General features: G+C 32.5%; 1 protein-coding gene across 1 annotated transcript in view; it reads right to left on the bottom strand.

Annotated features, from left to right (window-relative positions):
• The window catches only part of PHIP (pleckstrin homology domain interacting protein), a 117,145-nt gene that overhangs the window by 36,131 nt on the left and 55,575 nt on the right, over window positions 1-25,439 (bottom strand). Inside the window, exons 16-23 of the mRNA XM_033102445.1 lie at window positions 22,093-22,221; window positions 20,676-20,901; window positions 16,912-17,049; window positions 16,047-16,230; window positions 11,618-11,735; window positions 6,122-6,262; window positions 3,537-3,613; window positions 1,176-1,404 (exon numbers count right to left, since the gene is read on the bottom strand). Of these exons, the coding sequence (XP_032958336.1) occupies window positions 1,176-1,404; window positions 3,537-3,613; window positions 6,122-6,262; window positions 11,618-11,735; window positions 16,047-16,230; window positions 16,912-17,049; window positions 20,676-20,901; window positions 22,093-22,221 (1,242 nt within the window). The remainder of the gene's footprint in view (window positions 1-1,175; window positions 1,405-3,536; window positions 3,614-6,121; window positions 6,263-11,617; window positions 11,736-16,046; window positions 16,231-16,911; window positions 17,050-20,675; window positions 20,902-22,092; window positions 22,222-25,439) is intronic.

Consider the following 25,439-nt stretch of genomic DNA (forward strand, 5'->3'; position numbering starts at 1 on the left):
CCAGACAAAAGCAAAGAAGTTGACAAGAACAGTATGCTGCAGAATCCAAATTAAAGTAATTCATAATTATAAAGCTGAAACTAACAAAAGCTCAACTAATTTAAATAAAATAAACACAATGACAAATGTATTCGTAAAATTTTCATAGCTCTCTGGGGATAAAGACCCTGTAAGACTCCCTAGTATTTATATTTAGTTCCACAAATGACAACTTACATTTAATTCTAAAACTGCCAGAGGTTTTAAAATAAAAATCTTTCTTTTTGTTTAACCGAATATGCTTCTCATTTATCATTTTCTGAGGAATAGAAAACATGTCCCTTTTCATTTACTTTACAGCAAAAATTAAACAGCTCTTCTTTTTAAAGAGTTCCAACTCCCTAAGAGCTGATAGATCTTATTTTCATAACATTTATCTTTTACTTTCTCTAATCTGTCTCAAATTATCCAGACTAATATATAATAATCAAACCAACACTACTACTGACCTAAGAACCGTCTAATTATGGCTCACATGCTGTGTAAATTAATAAAGGCGTATTACAAGCGTAGTATCCTACTTTAAATTCTTGTTTGTCTTGTGGTCAACTATGACAACTTAGGCCTTTCTTATTCCAGCTGATGTTCCTGGATGTTTTCCATTTATTTTCAGGAATAACAATGAGGACGGTTAAAAGGCAAAGGCAATTAAGACTAATCAACAATATGTTTTGTAGCATTATTTTTTTACATACATAAATGTATAAATCCCATCAGACTCAAGAAAAATCTGCTCATAAGACTGAATGCTCAATATTTAGAACAAAATTGTACTAGTAAATACTTTCACATGTTAAACAAATAAACTATGTTTTGGTATACAGTAAGTCCTCACTCAATAGGTTCTTCAACTGTATAACAAAGTTGAAACGACATATAACAAAACTAATTTACCATAGGCTAATAAATACAAACAAGAGTTAAATTCCTACAGCATCTCACCAACGTTACATCAAAAGGATATTGAACGAAACATTCGAGGACCTGCGCTATGCTATTTCACTCCTGTGTACTTCTGAGTTTTTCCTATTACTACTTGCTGGTACTCCTCAACAATATATATGTTCATCAACTGAACTTTTAACGTGTGCTTTATTTTCATAGAAAACATTAGTTTATATTGTAAAGAAATCAACCTTTTGTTTTCTTTCTTTGGGCTTCTTTTTCTTTGGTGAGATTGGTCCATCTTTTTCTTCATTTACTTTTTTCCTTTCCTTTTTAATCTGTTTTTGCTTCTGTTTTTCAGATTCTTCTTCATCTGAACTGCTTTCTGCTTTCTTGGTTTTATGCTTAGGAATCTTCTTTGGTGGCTGCAGATTAATTCCTGCATCTGCTGTCCAGTCAGAATAATCACTAGAGTAGTCACTAGAAGGGAAGAAGGGATTTAAAAAAATATGCACACACAAGATATGCTTTAAGACTTTGTGATAAAGAGGAATGACGGAATAGTACATACGAAATGAACTAAAAATATTTCCCTAACTTTCGACTCGACCATCTTTCAAACAGTTTCTTAAAATTCTGTAGGCTTAACTTACTTATCTCAAAAAAAAAACAAGATAAATAAGGTCATAGCTTTAATTGAAATAATGAATTTAACTGCCTTCTGTGAGTTTAACAAAAAATTGACTTCTGAGTGTTGCATATGTTCAAAATATTGTGGGGCATACAAAAATAAGGAGCAGTCACCTTCCTCGGTTCTAGCAACAGTAGAAAGATAGACCTGGACAGCACAGGAGGTATCGACATTAAAAAGGAGGCATAAGGATTCTGTTTTTGAGGAGAGGTGAGAGCTCCTGACAGGTTAACTCCCATGGTAGAGCACCGGTGCCCTCATTGTAGCTACATGTTGAATTAGCAGGGTTAGAAGTATTCCTGCTTAGTGGAGAGATTGTGCTTGTAAACGTCATTTAGCATCTACATACACCTTAAGTATATCTTATGCTTCAAAGCATGCCAGGATTGGAAAAAATACAGTCCTTATTACTTTATGTATCACTGCCAATCATGTTTGCCATTTTTTCAGTTACCTTCAACAGACCTAAGTTTTACTTAACTGATGTTGCAAAATAAAAAATCCAGTTATCTTTTGTTTTAATTTTAGTACATAAGAACATTACTTGATTTTATACAGCTTTACAAATATAAATGCCTTAAATCTAAAATATACTATATTAAAATCAATAATCACTTTGCCTAGATTTAGTGACATATGATCTCACTCCCCTCCAAACATTCCTGATAAGTCCTAAAAGGAGAGATTTTACTGGAGTTTTATTCTACTCCTACCACCTCTTCCCTTGGCCCAAATGTCCTTTATAGGCATTAACCTACGTCTCCCCAAGAATAACAATCACAGATAAGAACCAAATAATTAAGGGTTTTTTCTAATATGATTCCATGACTTCATTTTTAAAATTTAAAATGATTTTAAAGAATTTAAATAAAAAATTTTTTCAGACACTATTCTAGATGCATGAGAATGTATCTGCAGAGTAAATATCTATCCAAGAATAGGTGGTCCTCAATAAGAGCATTTATTTACACTTACCTCAGCCATGGTCACTGTAAATGGCACGTGCCAAATACAGTTGCTACTCTCTGGCGCACTCAGCTCTTACAGAAAATCTGCTGCCAGCATAGATCTAACTACCAACCCAAGAGCCCATGTTCTTTACAACAACTGCCTCCAACTACTGAAACCACAAGAAAGTATTTCTTTTGCTGCCCTGTTTCAAATGCAGAACACTACCAGACAAAACCATGGGCATTTTTATATCATTACTAGGAACAACTGTTGTGGAAATAGGAAAAGCCCTTCATTCTAACACTTATATATAAGGAATTCTCACGGCCTCCACCTCTTGGTTTCTCTGACAATTTTAAGAGCTACTCCTGCCAGGGAATTAAGTATAAGGGGCTAAACATAATTACCATTTCCAAAGGCTACACTCCTTGCTACTAAGACCGTACAAAGTCAGCCAAGAATATCAGCCCTGTAATATGAATTGCCAGTATAAGGAGTTGAGGGACTCCAGTTACATGATCAGATGGAGTGAGGATTAACAGGAAAAAGAAACTTTATTTCTTTTATTCTCATTGTTGAAAAAAAATTATTATTAGCATTCAACAAATTCCACTGCATAAGACAGCTAATTCTACAAGATTTCATTACATAATTTAATGCTCAAATATTTCTCAGAAACAGTAATGAAACTAATTTGTGATTCAGCATTCAAAAGATAAAATATCAACTAGGAAAATAAAGTTAAAAGCATCATTTTTTGCAGATATAGTTGCAATAACCAAATTTTTTTTCTACTAGAGAAAACATGTCAGAAAGACAATCTCCTAAATTTGAGACAACTACAAAAAAAAAAAAAAACTCTGAAGGAGCAAATTTAAACTCAACGAGACTGAAGTATGTTACTGGTAAAAATGAATTTTCAACTTTCTAGACAGTTTACATTTGGAGAAATAAAAATTTACTAAATTACCTAGAACTGCCATCACTGTGCCATGCTCTCTCTTCTTCTTCAGAGGTTCCACCACTGACAGCAACAACTTCACCTTCCTAAGAGATATTGATATTTTATTGTGCTATTTTACAAAACAACATTCTATGACTATAGAAAATACCAGTAGTATCTAATAGTACCCATCATATTACTATAATATAAATTAAAATCTGAGTTAAATGACTTACAACACACAGGCCTTACAGTTTTATACAAAAAATTATTAAATACATTTATAATTATTAAATACATTCAAATTATTAAATTTATCTAAAGGTATAATACTTCTAAATATTGGATTTAGTGCAATCTCTTGAATGAATAATATACTTTGTTTTTTATTGGATGATATCAAATTCCATAGTTAACAACGCAAATCAATTTTTACTTCATAGGCCTTTTCAAAAATGTAAGCTTTCTTTTTCTACAGATGCTTCAGAAAGCTTAAAATTGGAACGTTTATGTTTTATGATTATTAAAACAAGCTTTATCATACCAAAAAAAAGGATATTTCAACTCTAGTATTATTTTATCTAAATGGTAGAGGATTAAAAACTACCCAAACACTCTATTTCTCTTTAGTAAATATCCACTGGTCAATGTAGGATATTCCTGTGAAACCATTTTCTTTATAAAAGTTGGGTTTTTGGTCACAAAATCTTATGGAACTTTTCCCTTTATCAAATAAACTTTATGCTCCAATAAAAATAGCAGCTCATATTAAATAAGCTTTACTAAATGTCAGAAACTACTCTAAGCACTTTGTGTGTATCATCGTATTTGATCTGGACAAAACACTGCTAGGGATAGGAAGTAGTTATTTAAATAAAAGAAACTAAAGCTCAAAAAGGTTAAGAAATGTACCCAAGACAGCAAAATTAATAAGCAACTAAGCCTAATTTGAACTCAAGTCATTTTACTCCAATGCTTAGACCACTCTCCACAAGAATGGTTCGATGTTATTATTATCTCACTGGGCACATTCAGATCATTTTTGAAGAAATAGCGTAGTTGAGGAAAACCGTTTTTTTCTTTTTGATGTCTTAATAATGAAGAATATTTATTACTTAATTATTCCATAGTTTTTAAAACTTAGCAAATATGAAAAGATCATAATCCAACAGTAAGTTTTATTTAGCAAATTTTATCTCTATTTAATGTAACTGAAAAAAAATCTAAACAAATGATCTGATTACTCCTACCCTTAGTATATTACTTTTGAAAGAGGAAGGAAAAAAAACATACTTCTACATTCTAAATACAAAATAGTCATCATGTGGAAGTACACAATATTTAAACAAACAAACGAAAAACAAAACAAAAAAACTCCACTAGGATTCTTTCCATTAATCAATATATTGTGCCCAAGGTCACATTCTGGTCTTAATGTACTCCTCTAGAAATTTATTCAAGTGCTCTAAAAGGATGTGAAAGCACAAACTAATTAGTTTGAAGACAAATGAAGGATTTAGTACATTTTTCTTATTTAACAGATGTACCTGGAAATACATAAGTTTCTAATAAGCTGAATATTTAATTTAAAATACTTTATAGAAACTTATTAAAATACTATAAATCTTTCAAAAACAAAGAAACAGTTTATAAGGCAAATAATTAGCCCACATATATTTTGCTTTATATGTATATCTAAATTGTCATGTGTCAAATTTATGTAATTAGTATATTTGTTTACCAGGTTCGACATATAGACTATCATTTTGATCTGGCCATACTAGGAGTTAAAGTCACTGGAGACTAACTTTTAAAGTATAGTTAGAATACTCTCAGTTTGATTTAATACTGCCCTGTCCATAGAGAATACTCAGAGAATTCCCATATATGTCTAACACTGCAAAATACAATATGGTTCAAAAGTGTGTAGTTAGTATTTAAGACCAAAGAGCCTTTGATCTAACTGTGGGAGAGGAGGGTGAAATAGAGTGGGGGAAGGGAAAGGATATGGTTGTAAGTGTTGAATAATATTTGTGATTGCAAACTGAATGCCTTTGCTGGAAAAATATTTAACTAAGTAGAACAATGATATTTATGGAAATAATTGTATAGAAGGAATATTTTTTAAATTACATTGAGAAAGCTAGCTAAAGTGGTACAGAGATTAAAAACTACCCAACATACTAAATGCTTACTGATTAGTTATTGTAGCTATAGACTAGTGTTTCATGGTAACAATTAAAAGCTTGGCTTTAGAGTAAAAGGAACCTGGGTTTAATCCCTGGGTTTTATCCCTGCTCTACCATTTAATAGTTAGGTAAATGTGTAACCTAAACATCTTAGAACCTCAGATCCCTCACATGTATAAAATAGGAATAATTCATACGCATGTCTTTGCATTTGAGATTATGAATATGTGTGCCATGCCTAGAGCATACATAGTAGGTCTTCAGCAAATGGAAGATATTTATCACTAACATCATAAGAACCTCGAAACACCAGTTTGAGCTATATCTATAAATATATCAATAAATGTGATGAATGAAAGTCAAATAAAAACCAAAAAAAAACAAAAATGGAAACAGAAATTTATACATGGGCTGAGATCTTACATCTGAAGAGCTACTGCCATTTTCTATCTCTTCCAAAGGTCTAGGAGTCTCTTCCAATGCAGATCTCGTACGATAACTATGTTGATTTGCCTGCTGCTTTTTGGATTCTCCAAGATCCAGGAAATGCTCATGAGTATGATTCTGAAAAAAAGTAAATTAAATTCATTTTCAGTATGTTTAAAGAGCACATTTTTTACTTTAAAATTTACGTATTTATAAATTATAAAAAAATCAATTTATATTTTACCATGTAAATAAACTGTATTTATAGTACCAGTGCAAATATTTTAACATTATATCAAGTTAAATCATACGTTTGCAATATGCTAAAATTCACTTGCTGAATGATAAGTTATAAAAACTTTATCTGATTAAGTGATACAGATTTAAGGATTCATAATAATACACTAAGCCTAACACTGAACTCTCCTATATCCACACACCAAACCTACATAACAGATGTAAGTAAAAAGACCACAGGATGTGAGACATATTAATAGACAGAGGCAAACTGGAAGCCAAAATGGTGATCACAAAACTACCCTGCCACTATGAGACTAGGATATCAGATAGCTGGCTATCTCTCTTCTACTGCAGATGAAAGTAGGAAAAGTCTTCTGCAGATGAGAACACAAAAATCATCAAAAAACCTGATAAAAGTCCAAGATGGTGACAGAGATGAACAAACTCAGCAAACATAATTTACAACTAATAAAAAACTTAGGAATATAAAAAATAAAGAAAAAAATAATAAAGATTACTTTCAAAAAAAAGAATGAGACTGACATCAGACTTTACATGTCACACAATAAATCATACAATAAGTAAATATAGAATTAAAAAAGCAGTATCTTTAAAGTGTTGATGGAAAATAACTGAACCTATAATTATATCCTATTTTTTTTTCTTCTCATTAAACTTTGCTTTTATGGGCCTTAAGATACTGTGACAGATTTTTTGTCAAGTTGTTTCCATTAAAAAGTACTGATTTAAAAACTAATTAACTTAAAACAGCCACACACACAAAAACAAATGGTCCACAAAACATTCTCATTTCCTTCAAGGTTTCATGATACATTGTTATCACTAACCAGTCTTTTTTACTATTAAACTCAAATGGCCAATTGAGGCAAACAGTTCTAAGTCACTCTTCCAACTGTTTAAGACAATGACAGGTATTGGGGATAATATTCACTTAGTTTTCTGAGCTTTCTGGGCAGACTCAGTGACCTTGCCAGCTCCAGCTGCCTTCTTGTCTGCTGCTTTGATTACACTCACACCAACCCGCCATCTCATGTCAGGAACAGCAAAACGACCCAGAGAAGGATAGTCAGAGAAGTTCTCAACACACATGGGCTCTCCAGGAACCATACAACAATGGCAGCATCACCAGATTTTAAGAATTTGGGGCCATCTTCTACCTTTACTCCAGAATGACAACCTATCTTCTTCAGCTCAGCAAACTTGCAAATACCATCACCTGTGTGGCAATTCAGTACAGCTGCACAGCCAGCACTGATTCTGCCTGGATGACTCAGGATAATGATTTGAGCCATTAGCTACCTGCTTCCACTGGTAGGTTTCTTTTGCTGTCACCAGTCACGTTACCACCAAAAGCACTTTGACAGACACATTTTTGACACTGAATCCCACACTGTCCCCAGGAAGAGCTTCTCTCAAAGCTTCAAGGTGCATTTCAACCCTTTATTTCCGTTGTAAAAGTGACTGATGCCAGGTCTGAGAACACCAGTTCTTGGCCCACATGGGGCAGTACCAATACCACCAATTCTGTAGACATCCTGGAGAAGCAAGCAAAAGAGCTTACCAGTTGGACAAGTTGGTGGCAGAAGGCAATCCAGAGCTTCAACCATTGCCATGACTTTCCATCCCTTAAACCAACCACGTTAGTATTAGCCTTTGGTTCCATTATATTGTCACCATTCCAACCAGAAATTGGCATAAATGCTACTGTGTCAGGGTTGTAACCAATTTTCTTAAGGTAGGTGATTCCTTAACAATTTTCTCATATCTCTTCTGGCTGTACAATGGCTCAGTGGAATCCATTTTAACACTTCAGTCAAGTTCATGTTCATTATAAGGTGATTCTCTTTTTCTCTCCAGAAACTTTCAAAATGTTCTTTGTTTTAGATGTTTTCAAATATTACAATAATGTGCATAGTTGAGGTTTTAAACTTTTTTAGTTTATATTATTTTTTCCTTATTTATCCTGCTTGACACACTAGCCAGAGGGTTAACGTTAAGAAATTCTGGATCATTATTTTTTAAAATTCTTTCCTCCCTCTGTGTATTTTCTCTTCTTTGAAGACTCTTATTAAATGACTATGCTACTACTTCTAATCTCATGTATATTCTCTCTATATACATATTATGTAAATATACATAAATGTATATATATATTTTTTTACATTTCCCTCATTCTCTCCATCGTTTTATCCCCCACTGATGAATTCGGGGAGTTCGTCAGCTTGATTTTCCAGTTTACTCCCTAATTTTCCGTGTTTCATATTCTTTTATTCAACCCATCCATTGAAATCTCAATTTCAGCAACAATGATTCATCCAAATATCTCTAACAGAATCCTCTCCAAAATTGCTTGTTTTATCAAGTTTCCAATATCCCCTCCTATCCCTCTGAGAATAACATGCTATTCTGAACATCTATTCCATGCATTCCATTAGTTAGTTTCCTTATGTAAGTCATATATGTCTGTTTGTATTGCGGCTTTCTCCCCCCTCATCATGCTCTGGTTTTGTAAGTGTGTTGGATTGTAATAGTGCACTAGGAAAGGAGAGGAAAAAAACCAAAAACGTAAGTCTTACTTTGTACTCCTAAAAAAGATTCTGGATGTCTGTGATGGACGTATGCATCATCTCAAGACCTATAAAATCTCAATTCAACCATTCTGTATTTCTCCATCCACCTACACTCTTCAGTTCCTTCCCCACAACCAGCCTTGTCACTAAATCTCTTCCCTGCACTTCAAGCCCTACTCTTGGCTACATCAAAGTGAATTGAAAGACATTTTCACATGCTACCAGGACACAAGATTTACTCCACACAGATTCTCTCTAAAAGGAATACTGAAGGGTTGAGTAATTTTATAAAAATTGTGGGAAATATGTAAAAGTATAAAAAAAGGAAATTGTTCAACTATAATCTCATAAATTTTGAGTAATACATTGTTAAGAATGTAATGTACCCTGCTTCTTTCATTTAACATAAATATATTTATCTACTCAAATCCATTTCATTAAAAATTGCTATTTGTTCCATTTTGTAAGCCTTTATCCACAATTTTGTATTTATTTAGGAAAAATTTCAAGTCAAAGAACACAAACATTTTAAATGTCTTAATAAATAATGTAGTGCAAGGAAAAACTGTCAACCAATATCTGTTCTCCCTTTTCGCAGAAAAAAAATTTTTTTCTGTCAAAATTTCATGTGACTGAATTCTGGCCAGTAAGTTCTCTGACGAAATGCTGCAGAGCAACTTCAAAGAACCCTCCTCAGGAGAGCATGTGTGCCCTCTGCAGCGCCTTCCTCATTGACATGATCCTCCATTCCGTAGCCTTAAATGAGGATGCTGATATATTGAGGCCTGAGGTCAAATTCACACACAAAACAATCATAAAAATTAAACAACTTCAGTTCTCAACACTGAGAACATCATATCAGGCCTGGACCACCTACTGAGGCTTTTATATCAGAAAGAAACATATTTCCACCTTGCTTAAGCCACTGTAATTTTGGGGAGCAAACCTACTGCCAAAAATCAATTTTATAACTGCTTTCTGAACAGTTTTTTGTATTAATTTATACTTCCCACCTGCACAGCAAGTACCCCCTATTAGAAAAAAAAATTGCAACTCTAAAAGATGACATCTCATAATTCATACATCTGTGGTTATCAATTTTAGTAGCCTAGTAGCTGTGCTTTCAAACCTCCATTCTCATAACATTTGAAAACAAAAACAAGGTCATATTATAAACATTACTGTTCTACTTGCTTTTTTTCACTTAACAATATATCATGAATATTTCTCCAAGATAATGAATTGAGCTCTAACTCACTTCTTTAAAAATGCTGGGGACAGACTACCTTCCTTTCACTAATCAACACTGAAGTTATTCCAGTTGTTGCCACCAGAGACACTATAAATATCTCTGTGTGCACACAGATACACACCTTCACATTAGTATTTTTTTTTAAAGTCTCTGAAGTACCACTATTCGATTAAAACCTAAGCATATCCTTTTAATTTTAATAGACAATACCATATTCCATCCATAAAAAAAGTGGTAGCAATACAACTCACAATCATTACATGAATTTATGTCCCCATATCCTTGAATTCTCAGCAAAGAATACAAAAAAGGGTATGCTTTCCAGCCACCATGAAAAAAAAAAAAAATCCCAAAAAACCAAATAATTATTTCACATTATACTAACAGGAATTCTGTGTGGGAGTCTTACTGATCCCAGGGTATTACATCCTTAGTAAAGAGTATAAAACAGCAATGGGCTACTTGAGTCCTTTAAAGAGAAGAGTCACAAAACACACAAGAGAGTTCTAAAAAAGTAGACTAATTTAGAAGAAACGCAAATAAAAAGAGGAAGGAGAATGGAGCACAAAGCTGGATCAAGAAACCAGCTTTGTTCCATAGTTTTCCTCAATTTCACATTCTAAGACTCTGAAGCTTTCAAACTAATATAGTAGGTTGGTGCAAAAGTAATTGCGGTTTTTGCAATTATTTTTAACCTGTTAAACCACAATTACTTTTGCACCAACCTTACAGTTTAAAAAAAAAAAAAGTAAGAACAGATAATTGTGACTCCTTGACACTCAAGGAGGTAAATACGTATCTATCCCAGATTATGGCATGATTAATTGAAAACCACCGGATCCAAAAGTTCTTCCAGAGTAGGATGGATGACAGTGAAACCAACATAGCAAACTAGTAGAGACATTTCACCTTTTAATGTAGAAAATTAGACCTATTACTTATAGCAGCATAGCTGACTTGATTATCTACAATAAACAAATAGGAGCATAACAGCAAAAATAAATTTAAAAAATACACACACACACACACACACACACACACACACACACACACACAGGACAAAAAAACAAAATGAAAAAACTATTTCAGAGTATGCAACCAACGGCAGAACTAAAAAAAATCTTGCTTAGGCTTGTGATGTAATTTATTAGATTTAAAGGGCATATAAAAATTGGCATTTGGAGAAAAGGTATGCTAGAAGTCAGGAAATGTAAAATTTTAAATGGTAAACATAATAGATAATACAAAGATAATCAAGAATTAATAATAAATACAAAGATAATCAAGAATTAATAATATTAATTTTACTTCTAATTAAATATCCTATTTACAATATTAACATTTTTAATTACAAAATGGTCTGCAAATGGGCACTATACTTAAGCAAATATGAAAGTAATTACTATTTACCTTTGAGACAGGAGGTATTTTATTCTCTTTTGGAGAAGTGAAGTGTTTTCTTTTCTCTTCTGACCTGTAAGTCTTTATTTCTTCTTCTCCTTTTGCAGTTCTCCACTCTTCTTGCCTACTGAAAAAGAATTAAAAGCCACATATGCTAATCTAGAATTTTTACAACTGATTTCTCACCCACAGGGATGTTAGGTGTCAAGAGAGGGAATGCCACCCCTGATGTTTTCTCTTCAGATGGAGGCATGTGATAAAGAGCTTAAATTCTGAGCTTAATTTCATCGATTATGCACTCTGGATATTTGGCGTTAAATGTCTGGACCACTAGAAAAGACGACTTTGACTAGTTGAACTCGATGCTAGCATTTCTTGCGATGGTCTTTGGCAAATCAAGTATTAGGTTCTGGGAACGTGGTTATTCCTGATGTAACTGCTCCAAGGGTTAGAAATCGATTTATTTTTGAAAAATTATGTCAGTGTAGGGAGTATGCTGTAATCATCTCATGTGCCATGTAAATAGCTGGAATCTTAAAAAAAAAAAAAAAAAAAATGAAGCAAAACAGAACATTCAGGTTAAACTAATATAACTCTTGAAGCCCTGAGATAACTACATTCTCTCCAATGAAAGGCACGTCAAGCTTCAGTTACCCTGTTTCCCCGCAATTAAGACCTAGCCAGATTATCAGCTCTAATGTGTCTTTTTGGAGCAAAAATTAATATAAGACCTGGTCTTCTATTGTATTATATTACATTAATTATATTATATTTATATTAATTCTATTCTATTCTATTCTATTCTATTCTATTCTATTCTATTCTATAAGACCCGGTCTTATTTTACTACATAGTAAAATAGTCTAAAAATACTATGTAGTAAAATAAGACCGGGTCTTGTATTAATTTTAATACAATTAATAGTCTCCAAGAGACTATTAGAACTGATAGTCCGGCTAGATCTTATTTTTGGAGAAACACGGCACTGAAAAACCTTCAACTCTATCCAGAAATCTCATGCTGAAACTGAGCAACAGACAAAGTTAAGGAATGTTAATTGTGAATTGTAATTTCATGAAACCTGAAATCACAAGGACAAGAGAATTTTATTTTTTACTTTAATTCCTTACAATTTTCAAATTTTTGAATTGGAAAGGTATTTCATCTTTGAACTATACTTTTTCCCTGTAAGTTTTCACAGTTGAGAGATAATATTCAAATGTGGCACAGATCTAAGGTTATTTCATTACTACAGTATATTAATGTTATTTTACTTAATGGTAAAATCTCTGTTTGCTGGTCATAATTCTGAATGAAAAATGAATTTAAATCTTATGAAAAGAATGGCCTTGATTTAATTTTTGTTTGTTCTTATCAATTTGTTTTTTTTTTAACTTTTTATTGAGATAATTGTAGATTCACATACAATTTTAAGAAATAATAGAGAAATTCCTTTTATCTTTTACCCAGATTTCCCCAATGGCATTATCTTGCAAAACTAGAGCACAATATCACAACCTGGATGTTGACATTGATAGCAACCCACCAATATTCAGAATTTCCCAGATTTACTACTACTCGTGTGTGTGTGTGTGTGTGTGTGTGTGTGTGTGTGTGTGTGTGTATTTAGTTCAATCCAAGTTTATCACATGTGTAGGTTTAGGCATCTACCACCCCAGTCAAGATACAGAACATTTCCATCACCACAAAAATCCCTTGTGGTGCCCTTTTAATTATCATACCCATCTTTCTCTCCTCCTCCTCAGCTTTTCCTCCCTTCAACATCTAGCTATCATTAATATATTCTCCATCTATACTTTTTTCATTTCAAGAATAGTCTGTTAAGTGGAATAATACAGTATGTAACCTTTAATAATTGATTTCTCATTCAGTATAATTCCCTCAAGATTGTTCAAATGGTTATATCAACAGGTTATTCCTTTTTATTACAGCAGAGAAGTATTCCACGCGTGGATATACCACAGTTTATGCACTAACTGAAGAACATCTGGCTTGTTCCTAGGTTTTGGCCATTACAAGTAAAGCTGCTGTACATTATTACTATACATGTTTTTGTGTGAACGTAAGTTTTCATTCCTTGGGAACAAATCCCCAAGAGTGCAATCACTTGTAATAGCATGTTTACGTTTATAAGAAAGTATAAAACTATTTTCCAAAGTGGCTGCACCATTTTTATATTCCCACCAACAACACATGAGTTTCTCCAAACTCTCCCCAGAATTTTGTGCTGTCACTATATTTTAACTATTCTGATAGGTATAGAGATTATTTCATTGGGGTTTTTGCATTCCCCTAACGGCTAATGATGTTGAGTATCTTTTCATGTGCTTATTTGCCACCTGTATCTCCTCTTTGATGAAATGTCTGTTTGTGTCTTTTGTCCATTTTCTGAGTGGATTGTTTTGTTTACTGCTGAGTTAAGTTCTCTCTATATATTATAGATATTAGTCCTTTGTTGGCTATGCGACTGGATTTAATTTTAATTAACATAACAGTCTGACCCATTTAAGAAGCTTGTCTTAAGAGGCAAATTTTAAGCTACCTACAACAAGAAGCATAACCCTGGAAAATTCTCCAAAAAAAAAAGAGTACTGAGTGTTCGGGGCAAAGCTCCAGGAAGGTCAAATACCCTTTGAAATAATGGCCATTAGCCTTGCTTGACCATAAGCTCAACGATTAAGCCCAATAACAAAAGAGATTAAAAGATAAAGGATATTTGGAGAGAAACAAATATTCCCCATTCCTCACGTTTCCTTCCACGTGCAAGGGACCTCCACCACCAATTAGCAATCCACTCCTAGCCTCTTTTCACCTCCTACTCATTTTCTCCAGGGGAGGAGAAGTGAACTAATTCTGGAAGGAAAATACAGCTTAGCAATGTATATATTCTGCTCTGCATTTTAAATATGTAAACCAGTTGCTTCTCCATAGGGAGAAACGCCGTAACCCAGCCATTACCTGTGTTTGGGGTTCAGTATTAGGACGCACTTTCATGCAGGTAAAAGCCACATTCTTCATAGCTTTATCAATAATAAAAATATTCTGATTTCCTGTCTTATTCTTTTGTGTTTTCAATTACTTCAGAACTACTGTTAAAAAGATGGATGTTATTTATTGTACTCCCTTCAAACCTTAACATTAGAATTAAAAAGTGGACAGGAATTCAACTAAAAACATACTGAGAGTTAATTTTTATTAAGGAAATCCGGCTATAATTGTCATCAGGTCAAGTCATTGTTCAAATTTATAGTTTAGGTGTATATTTAATCCTAAATCCTAACACAAATCTGAAGTACTGTCCAAGCAAAAGCATAATCAATATAAACATTCAGATTAAAAAATATTTTAATTATAGATGCTCCTCAATTTATGATGGGGTTACATCTTGATAAACCCATTGTAAGATAAAAGAGCATTTGACATACCTAACCTACCAAACATCATAGCTTAACTTAGCCTACATTACACGTGTTCTGAACACAATATCCAAAAAAAATGCTCACAACACAGTACCCTGTAGATTACTGGTTTTTCGCCCTGGGATTGCATACCTGATGACTGTGGCTTGCTGCCGCTGCCCAGCCAGCATCATGCACAAGTATCGTACCACCTATCGCTAGCCCAAGATCAAAATTCAAAATTTGAAGTATGGTTCTACTGAATGCAAATCACTTTCACACCATCGTAAAGTCAATAAATCGTAAGTCAGGGACTGTCTGTATATGATTACTATTACCTTTGGAGTTTAAAAACTAGAAAATCCTAAAATCAAATTCACATTTTGATCTTCATTTTTTTAAAATTATAGTATGATATTATAGTATATAGTATTAGTTGGGTTCATATCAACCACATTCATAAATATTCATTACTGAAGAATCAAAAGGAACTGGATATAGCGTTCCCTCATAGCATAAACCTTGAGAATAAGATTATATCAATACTTTTTAACTTATAAATGTATACTTTTAAATGTAAAAAGGAATCATTTTAATATGTAAAATATTAATACAATGTATCACCAATAATTTTCACTATGCCTCTGAATGATATGGTGCGAACGATGAGTAAAATCCATAAAAATTTATAATAAACTTATGGAATGTGTTAAGCTACAGTTAAATAAGACAAATTAAGATGTAAATATGCTACTCAATAAATCTCTTATTTTATCAGTCCAAATTCATGATTTTCCCCCCTTCACCTAACACATCCCCCCTTATGTTGTTTACATGAATCATTCTAGAAAAGAATATATACTGAAATTTAATTTTTCTCCACAGTCATGAATAGTTTAAAATACTAGCTCTTCAGGCAAATTCAAAATAAATTACAGAGCTGAAAAAGTACTTTAAAGACTGTAATTAAAAATGAACACAAACAACTGTGGCACATAAAAATTCACAACTCCCTTTACCTGGCTACACCGGCTGAAAGCTCAGGTACTACCACCCTTCGACTCCAAGCTACAAGATCCCGCTCTGTGGCTATTTCACTTCTTGGTGCGTTGCTGTGCATTTGCCGTACTCCTTCAATTTGTCCACTACGCCTTAGTCCTACATTTGGTGGTGAATGAACCTCTGAGGTAGAGCTTACCGAACCTAAGTGAAAAATTAATATAGTAAGTTCTATTTAGAGACACTTCTCCATTATAACAGAAAAAAAAATCTATACTATTTTCCACATGAAACTTTATATTGTGGCACATAATGAATCACGAAATCTGGAACTAAACAACAGGCAAAAGTTTAATGAAACAAAATATGGTTATTATTCAGTTGACTGGACATGTTAATGAATCATAACTATTGACTGTTAAGCTTCAAAGATGTATAATATTTACTTTAAAAAAATACCACGTATTTTGGGGAAACTATGTCAGAAGCAAAAACAAACAAACCCAAGGACATTTATCATTCATAAATGTGCTTTTTCTCTTAAAGTTTAATAATATACAATAAGGGTGATGAGATGTTAAAGAATGTAGCTTAGACTATATTTCTTAAATTACTGAATAATTTTATTTTTAAACTTTTTCTAAATTTTACGTTTACTATAGGAAATCTGGGAAAATATACATGTTAAAAACTCATTATCTACAGTATGAAACCTTGTATTATGAACATTTTCTTAGCTCATTAAATAGTCTTCAAAAACACGATCATTTTGGTAGCTTAATGTTTCATTTTACAGATGTACCATCATTTAATATCTTCTCTACTGTTTGAGGTTTAAAATGTTTCAATTTTTTTAATGTTTCCCTTAGAAGAATTACATCTTACCTCTACTTAAACGGCTGGTATTACTGATACCTGCTTCACCAGAACGTCTCAGGTCTTGTTCCTGTTGCAGTCTTTGAATCATGCTGTCCAGTGGGCTGATCTCCTGATTTGCTTGCTGACTTAAAACTTGGTTCAGTCCTATGTAATACCACACAAAATGCTAAGGATACTTTAGTCAACTATTCAAACCATTTTACTCATTGAACCTCACTTTGAATCCAGAATTAAACACAAATTTTGCTTGAGTAAAAGACCTAAAATGATCAACTGTGAAATGATAGGAGTAAACAGAAACATGCCCTCAATCTTAATTTATTAAAAATAACAACGATATGACACCTAACTTTGACTAAGTGTTTGTCATGATTCAGGCACTCATATATATAATCCTTACAATAACTCAGGTATGTATTATAATTTCAATTTACAGATGAGAAAACCAAAATAACTACTTAAAAGTCATATATCTAATAGGTTGTAAAAGTAGCATTCATCTTAGATTAGTTTCTTTTAAAAAGGCAAATCTGATTACCTGCTCTTTCTCAAAAAATGTTTACTGCTTCATTTATTCAATAAATTCTCGAATGTCTACTATGTATTAGGAACTATGCTAAGGAACTCAGGATCTAGTGGTGAATAAGAGACATCCAGGTGCCTGAACAACCTAACAATCTAATTGAGAAACTGAATAATAAATCTATACATAAAAGCAGATTGTGAAAAATGTTCAAATAAAGATGATGATGAGAAAGAGAAAATAGGGAAGGGAGATGGGAACTATCTACAATATAGTGAGTCAGAAAAGTCTAAGAAGCCCTCTTTGAGAAGGCAGCATTTGAGCTAAATGCTTGAAGAAAAAAAAGAATTTGTAATCCATCTGAAGAGCTAGAATAAGAACACTCCAAATAGAAGGCTAAGAGTCAGTACAAAGACTGAGGTAGGGAGGAACTTGGTGCCTTTTAACCCACCCTCCTTTTCCAGCATCAGCTCTCACCTGTACCAGTCATATGGGACTGCTTGACTCTTTTACTCTCCTAATAGGATAAACACCTTTATGCTTTGGAGCTTTTGACCACAATACTTCAAGTATACACGTGATAAACACTAACTTATCCTTCAAGAACCAACTAAAATAGCATCTCCGTAATATTTCCTCTGTGAAATCTTTCCAATGTCTGAAAAAATTAACTGTTATCCTCTTTCATTTCCTCAAACAACATGTACACGTCTTAACACTCAGCCTAATATAGAAAGGAAGCCCACTAGTTAGTTCCTCAAAAGCACGATTATCTTATTTATCTTAATATTCTATTTCTAAATCTAGCATAGCGTGAGGCATATATGTATGTTCAATCCTACTCAACGAATAAAAAAATGTTTAAGCGTTATAAGATATATGAAAGCATTGCTATGAGTAGAAAAGGGAGCAATTATATGAGGTGCTGAAGGTACATAAGAGAAGATTTGATGAGATCATACTTTCAGAGTGGGCTAGAAAGAGAAGATAATCTGCAATGAAGTAGTAGTAAGCAAGGTATAAGGAAAGGGGAAATTACATGTATTAAGCACATAATGTTATTTCATTTTGTAAGAGAAAACTAAAATTCAATGGTATAAAATAACATCCAAGATAACACAGCTAGATGTCGTAAAAGTAGACAGAGGTAAAACTTAAAATTCCTATGAATGCTTCTTTCCTGGTATGCTGCTAGCAAAATATCTCCTGTTTGAAGATTGATGACTACTTTGATAGAGCTCAAGTTTACAACTGAGGAAACACATTTCAAGTGTATTGTTCAGTGTAAATACAACAAAACTGCATTCAAATAAATTTATTGTAATAGCCATCATCTATTTCAACCTAACTCTAAGGGATTTCCCATAATAAATTTTATTATAGATCTAGGTTTGCAAATAGAAATATAGTTAGAAACGAAGTTTTTCAAAAAGTATTTCTTTTGTTCTATTTTTGTACTCGGTTAAGTCTAAATGAAAGAAATGATGTTTACCCTGAATTCTGTGACCTAGAACACTTAAAAATTCTGTGACTCACTTTGAAGCCATAATTATTGCTATGGGTTCTCTTATGGTCCTGTATTAATAACCAGTGATTATTTCATTTTCAAGATTAAGTCCACTTTTTACTCTAAGGACAGCTTAGTATGGAAGGAGAAACAATGGACTGCGAGTCAGAGCTGGGTTTGAGTCCCTGTGATTCCATATACTTTCACCTGAAGACATATTGTTGCTAAATTTTCATTTTCTAAACTTTTAGGATTGGGATATCATAGATACAGAACTACATGAGATATTATTTATGAAAGCCCTTTATAAACTGGTAAATGGAGGAAAAAAGTGATAATCACAATAATTACCCCTAATATTTTAATAAATGAGTCCTTTCCTTATTTCCCTTGTCTAAAATCCCAGCCTAGCTATCTAATTTTGAGACCTGGGCAAAACCTGATTCCTGCCCCACCAAGAGGCTATCCTAATTTCAGTCCTATGACCAAGACTTCTTTAATAATTGAGACTTCTCTAATCTGAACTCCTGCCTAGACTTCTTGAATACTACCTGTTCTTAGATTCTTTGAGTTCATGCTGTGTCCATGTATTGAGACATTTTAGTTTCACATACTCCAGATATTCAGGTCTGCTGGACTGTACTACTCTCTACAAGTAGCAGCAGGGACTATTCCTTTAATGCTTCTCCTCACTCTGCATCCTGAGTGGGCATGTCTAGTTCCAAGAGCAGCCCTTCCTAGCCAATATGTCCATCTTCATGGCAATTTCGTGCCCAATCCTTTAAGAAAAATAAGAAGTGGGTTTCTCTATAATGCAATGAAATTGGTTTTTCTGTACTGCTTATAGAATCTAAATTCATTATTTAAAAGTTACTCATTATATATTATATCCCATATATGTTCTTTAAATCTAGTTGTCCATTATGCTGGAGTCCAGAACTTTTATAACTATTTTCATAAACATTCTTCTAGTCTAAAATATAACAGAAAGATTCATAATTGCAAAACTAGTTTAACCTGCTTTTTATAGTGCATTATTTTCACTTAATAAATTAGTGCCACATTTCTTGTCAAAGGGGGGAAGAAGGTATCTGTAGACCTTGTCTCCATTTCCACTCCCATTCAATTCCACAACTAATTTGACAGTCACCCCCAATTACCTCACTAAAATATCTCAACACTTTTCATCCCTATCTTACTTATAAACGTTTAAAAGGTGATCACTTCTTAAAACAACCTTCAATGTGAATGGGTTATCTAGTCTTAGTCTCTCTCACATAACATTATTATTTCCCGTAACATTTATCACAATTTTTAAACATTTATCTGTTTATAACTGTTTTTATTAATCTAACTATGCTATGAGAGCAAAGATCATTGCTGTTTAATTCATTACTGAATACCACAGCTTAGCAGGTGCCAGGGATGGAGGATATTCTCAATATATGTTGCTGAATGAATAAATAAATAGACTTATCTCATAACAAATACAGGGACTTATCTTATTAGTCCCGAGAGATAATAAATGGATATAGACCAAATTATTGCTTTAAATTTCCAATGTTCCTTAAATATCTTACAATACGTAAGCATTAAAGAAATTTAGAGAAGTATTTAAAATAATCATTTTACTTCTAATTTGTTCAAAACAATTAAAAACAAAGTGTTACCCAATTAGCAATTTTGTAAAACTTCAGTAAGAAAAGAATAATTTGGCTGTCTATGAAAATGAGCATTTACCTGAGGAAGTTACTCCCATTTGAGGGATGAGTTGCTCTTCCCTGCAGTTTTCACGTCCAGGAACTAATCTCTGATATCTTGATGGATGAGGGTTACCATCAACATCAACCAAAAAAGGGGGAGGCATGAGATGAGGTGCTTGCTGAGTCTGTTCATCTAATACAAAATTGTTGGCATCACGAATAAGGGGTCGATAATCACTATGAAAGAACATTTGATCTGCTATCTGTAAACAGAAAGGCCATTAAAAGATTGGAATAAAAATTTATCATTATAAATTTCTAATGGAAGGCAAATATTTTAACGTAAGTCATGATATTAAGCAACAATAAAAGAATATTCTTCTCTTGAATTAATTGTAAATAAATCTTTATATTTTCTACACTAAATTTTATGATCAGAAAAGTAGCTACTTTTTCTCTGTAACATGAAAGAAATGGTATACATAAAAACTGACATTAAAAATAAGGTATATAATTTCAAATTACATGGTAAAATAAAATCTAGGCATAAATCATTCAGCAGTACTATTACTTTCACAGAGCTACCATGTTTTATCTTACTTTTTAAATTATTAAATATGGTACTATTTGTTTTAGAATTTTGCAAAGGAAACTCATTCAATGAATTTATTCTCTGAATTAAGTTCTTTAATGAAATCACTTATACAATTTAAGAAAATCCTTAAGCCTACAGTAAGTGTGGTTTACACATTAATATAAAAAATTGACATGATTTTCCAAGAGTTAATAAGCATTTTCTAAATTTTTGAAATATAAAAATATGAACTCATGCCTGACACTTCTGTAACTTCAAAATTTTATTGATTAATTTGGAATTTCTTAAACTAAACTATGAACTATTCAATTTTTATAACCTTTTATATCACTCTATTGCAAATAAGCAATTTAAGTCTTTCAGTCACTATTCTTAGGGTCTTTAATATATAGCACATTAGCTATCATCAATACGCTATACATTTTTGAGAACCACATGAAAGCCATAGATATGTACCCCAGATAAATGCATATTATCCATATAAATAAAATATTTTACATAATTTCATAGGGTCCCTTTATGGATAACATCCCCACAGCTTATACACGCTCCAACCTAAGAACTGCAATTTAGATCACTCTAGCAGGTTAATTAAGTAAAAAGTTCCTTATTCCTTCTGAAATATAAAGATTATTTATTATTATCTAATGTCTATGACAGAAAGAGATTTAACAACTGTCTTCATCCTCCTCTCTAAAACATAAGTCTCCAGACTATTTAAAATATGATTCTTCTATATACCGAAATAGTCTTCAAATATGCTGAAAGCGTAAATGATTCTCACCCATCCCCCCCTCAAATACAACCCTCTAAACATCCATGAATTAAAACGTAAGAAGATATAGTCATCATACTCTACCTTGTCATATTTGCTACTGGAACCAAAGCCAAAAATTAAAAGATGTCCATGAGAGTCTGTGCATGCAAAATGCTGACCATCAGGAGAGCATTTGCAGTCAAATACGGCACCATGTCCTTGGCCTTCAATCTGAAATGTATTTAACAAGTAATCAGAAAATTGGCATTAAAATATAAATAACTGGTCACTATTGTTACTAGAATTTTATGATGATATATAAGTATACACCCTAATGAGGTGAAGAAGTATAACAGAGTATAGTAACAAAATCTGTGAATATTCATGAAAAGTGCCAGATTAATAGCCCTGAAAAACAAATTTCTCTATCCACAGACCACACACAATTCAGGAAATAAAACAACACCAGTATCCCCCACCCATAGAATTCTGCTTCAAGTCTTCAACCCAGACTTAAAATGTAATTGCGCCTTACATTCCATCTTATCTACATTTAATCAAGCCCTTTCAGCAAAGGCTGACAATGTGCAGTAACTGTAGCATTTTTTCTTTTGTTACTCGTAGAAGTGGTAGCCAGAGATCACACTGCTCACAAGACACTAAGTTTTTCCTTTTGGTAGTAGGTTCCCTTGATGGTCTGACTCATCTTTTAAATGGTGAATTTCAAAGGTTAAAGAAAAGGTTTTTTTTACCTGATAATTGTTTTCTGTTTTCCAGTTCCATTAATCCAGAACGAATGGGTTTCTCCCTGCAACCTGTCAATCAAACAGAGGTGGCCAATCACCACTCTGAATTTTTTTGCTCTCAGTGCTTCTTCAGACTATGTTCCAGTTGAAAACTTCTTTAGCAGTATTCTGAAAAAGGTAAAAATTCTACCCTATCTAAAGCACATCTAGGGACTGAATTTCAGAAAAAAATTAAAATAGGGAGTTGACTCCCTAACAAATAACAACTAAGGATGATTTTCAACAAATGTGATTGGATTTCTGGATTAGCAGAATCGGAACACACACATTATCAGGTAAGAAATACCTCCTCTCTGTTCCGGTATCCACTGATCTAGAACAAACTGAATTTTATTAGAATCCCTATATCCTAGGAAATGCTTGAAAAAGAGAAAAGTAGCAATTTTCTTTCTTTAGTGTTAAAAATACGGCATAGGGATGAATGTACAGTTCACCAAATATAGACATGAAATTAAAATTTAGAATAGTTTATTTCTCAAGGTAAGATTTGGTCAAAAGAGAAAACATCACTTTAAAAAGAAAGGCTCTCCCTAATAAGTTTACATACCACAAATGGGATTGCCTCAAAAAGAAAACTATTTTTCCCTATAGCTTGTTGAAATGAAGGAATGAGTCTACTGGTGTTTAATAATGCTGTTTTGGATAGTGATAATAATGGAAAAGAATAACTTTCCTTAAAATTTCATCATATGAAAGAAAACTGGTGTACTTATCTAATGTCTAATACATTTAAAGATTTATCATTTTAAAAAAACAGAAAATGAATCCTAAGTGAAACAGGATCATTTCTTGGTTGTGAAGAAAGTTGGAGGATAAGACAGTGGAGGAAAGTGAACTGATTCCAAGTCTACATTAAAACTATTCAAAAACGAGAAAGAGAACTATTTCTCCAGATTAACATAAGGGCATTTATTGGTAGCTGTACAGTTTTAGTACTTGCCAAAAATGAAAGACAACAAGTAGAAATGTCAGATTTCAGGTCTGGATTTTTCTGTTTTCTAGGCAAATAAAAACTAACATGAACTGTTACAAATAAGTAACCACGTCAATGTTTACCTCTAAATAAAATTTTACATCAAAAATTCAATATAAAGAATTGAAATTGCCTTGGCCCTGTGTTGTTAATGTCTTAATTATCTCAACTCAGTAACTCTGACAAAAGACAAAACAAAAAAGATATTTTATAAATATACTCGAACATAATAAAAGTGCTTCCAGAACTGTAATATTATAAGTCTAAGTTTATAATTCTAAGGATACAGTAGAACTGAGGAAGAGATCTGAAAGAAGTCTGACTCAGCAATGCCAAAGGATCTTCATAAGCATGGTATCCTTCATGTGATGTTTAGGCAATCTTGCTTTACATTTTTTTCTTTTTTTAGGGGGATGGAGTATGAGGATTAATCAACCCCTATACCCATGCTCTCTACCAATGTTGCCACATTTACAGTTAGTATATCTCTAAAAGAATACTTGGGAGACATGGAACTTATAAAGCTCTAAAAAAGCAAAGAAAAAATAATAATCCTATAGAAGATCACTATGCTTCCTATATAACACAGCCATTGTGAATATAGCAGGATAGTACCAATTTTCTTGGTGTAAGGCATCTGCATTAACTCCAAGGTGACTTTTAAATGGAGAAAATGAAAGTGTTTCAGTAACATCAGAAAATAGGAAAAATACATTAAAATGTATTTGGATTAACCTTATTCATTTAAGAAAGCATTAAAAGAATCTGCTTTACTCATGAACCAATTAGAAAAGGTGCCTCTAATTTTATTAATTAAAATGCCAAATTCATCTTTAATAATGGCTCCTCAGATATCCAACAACCATAACTACAAAATGCAGACAAGGCTTTTTATTTGATACAAAATAGGAAAATATTTTACTTTCCCTATATAACTAAGTATACCCTAGCTGATTTTATGACTTATGCTGTTATCTAAGCCAACCAAAAAAAGTTAAATATTTCTCTCTGAAAAGAATTTCATTTTCTTAAACCACAAAGTATTTATAAGAATTCTCAAAGAAAAAATTTAAAAATGAAGGCACTCTTTGAATATACATGTGTAACTACAAAGCAATGAGGCTTATATTCAAAAACCAAAAGAATCCTCTCTATCCATATTAAAGTCATATGCGCCTATCATAAAATTAAATGTACTGCTTAATAAGAAAATAAGTCAACATAAAATTTAATATTATACAGAACTTATGCTAGTAGCAAATTGCAGCTGTAGTAAAATTGCAGCTGTAGTAAATTTAAAAAAAGAAATGAATGAGAAATTTTCAAAATAAGAGAATTTTAGATGAACTATTTTGCTAATAAAATCAAGTATGCTTGCTAAACATTATTTGAGACATATGTTAAACCCCACATAATAAATCTCATGTACATTAAACCACATTAAGGAAGGCTGATAAAATCCAGGAGATAGTATTTGCTAATTAGTCCAAAAATGTCAAGAACACAAGTTAAAAGAAAATAGAAAAATACATTTAGTGATTATGATAAAGGAGTTATTTTGTTTCTTTTTTTAAGTAAAAAATGAAAGGACCAGACAGGTTAAAATCATGACTGCTTTGTAGAAAAATTCTCATAGTGACTAAAGAATTCTGGAAATATTTCCAAGAAAT

The sequence above is a fragment of the Rhinolophus ferrumequinum genome, chromosome 3 (assembly GCF_004115265.2).
Source record: "Rhinolophus ferrumequinum isolate MPI-CBG mRhiFer1 chromosome 3, mRhiFer1_v1.p, whole genome shotgun sequence".
In the NCBI taxonomy this organism is placed as follows: Eukaryota; Metazoa; Chordata; class Mammalia; order Chiroptera; family Rhinolophidae; genus Rhinolophus; species Rhinolophus ferrumequinum.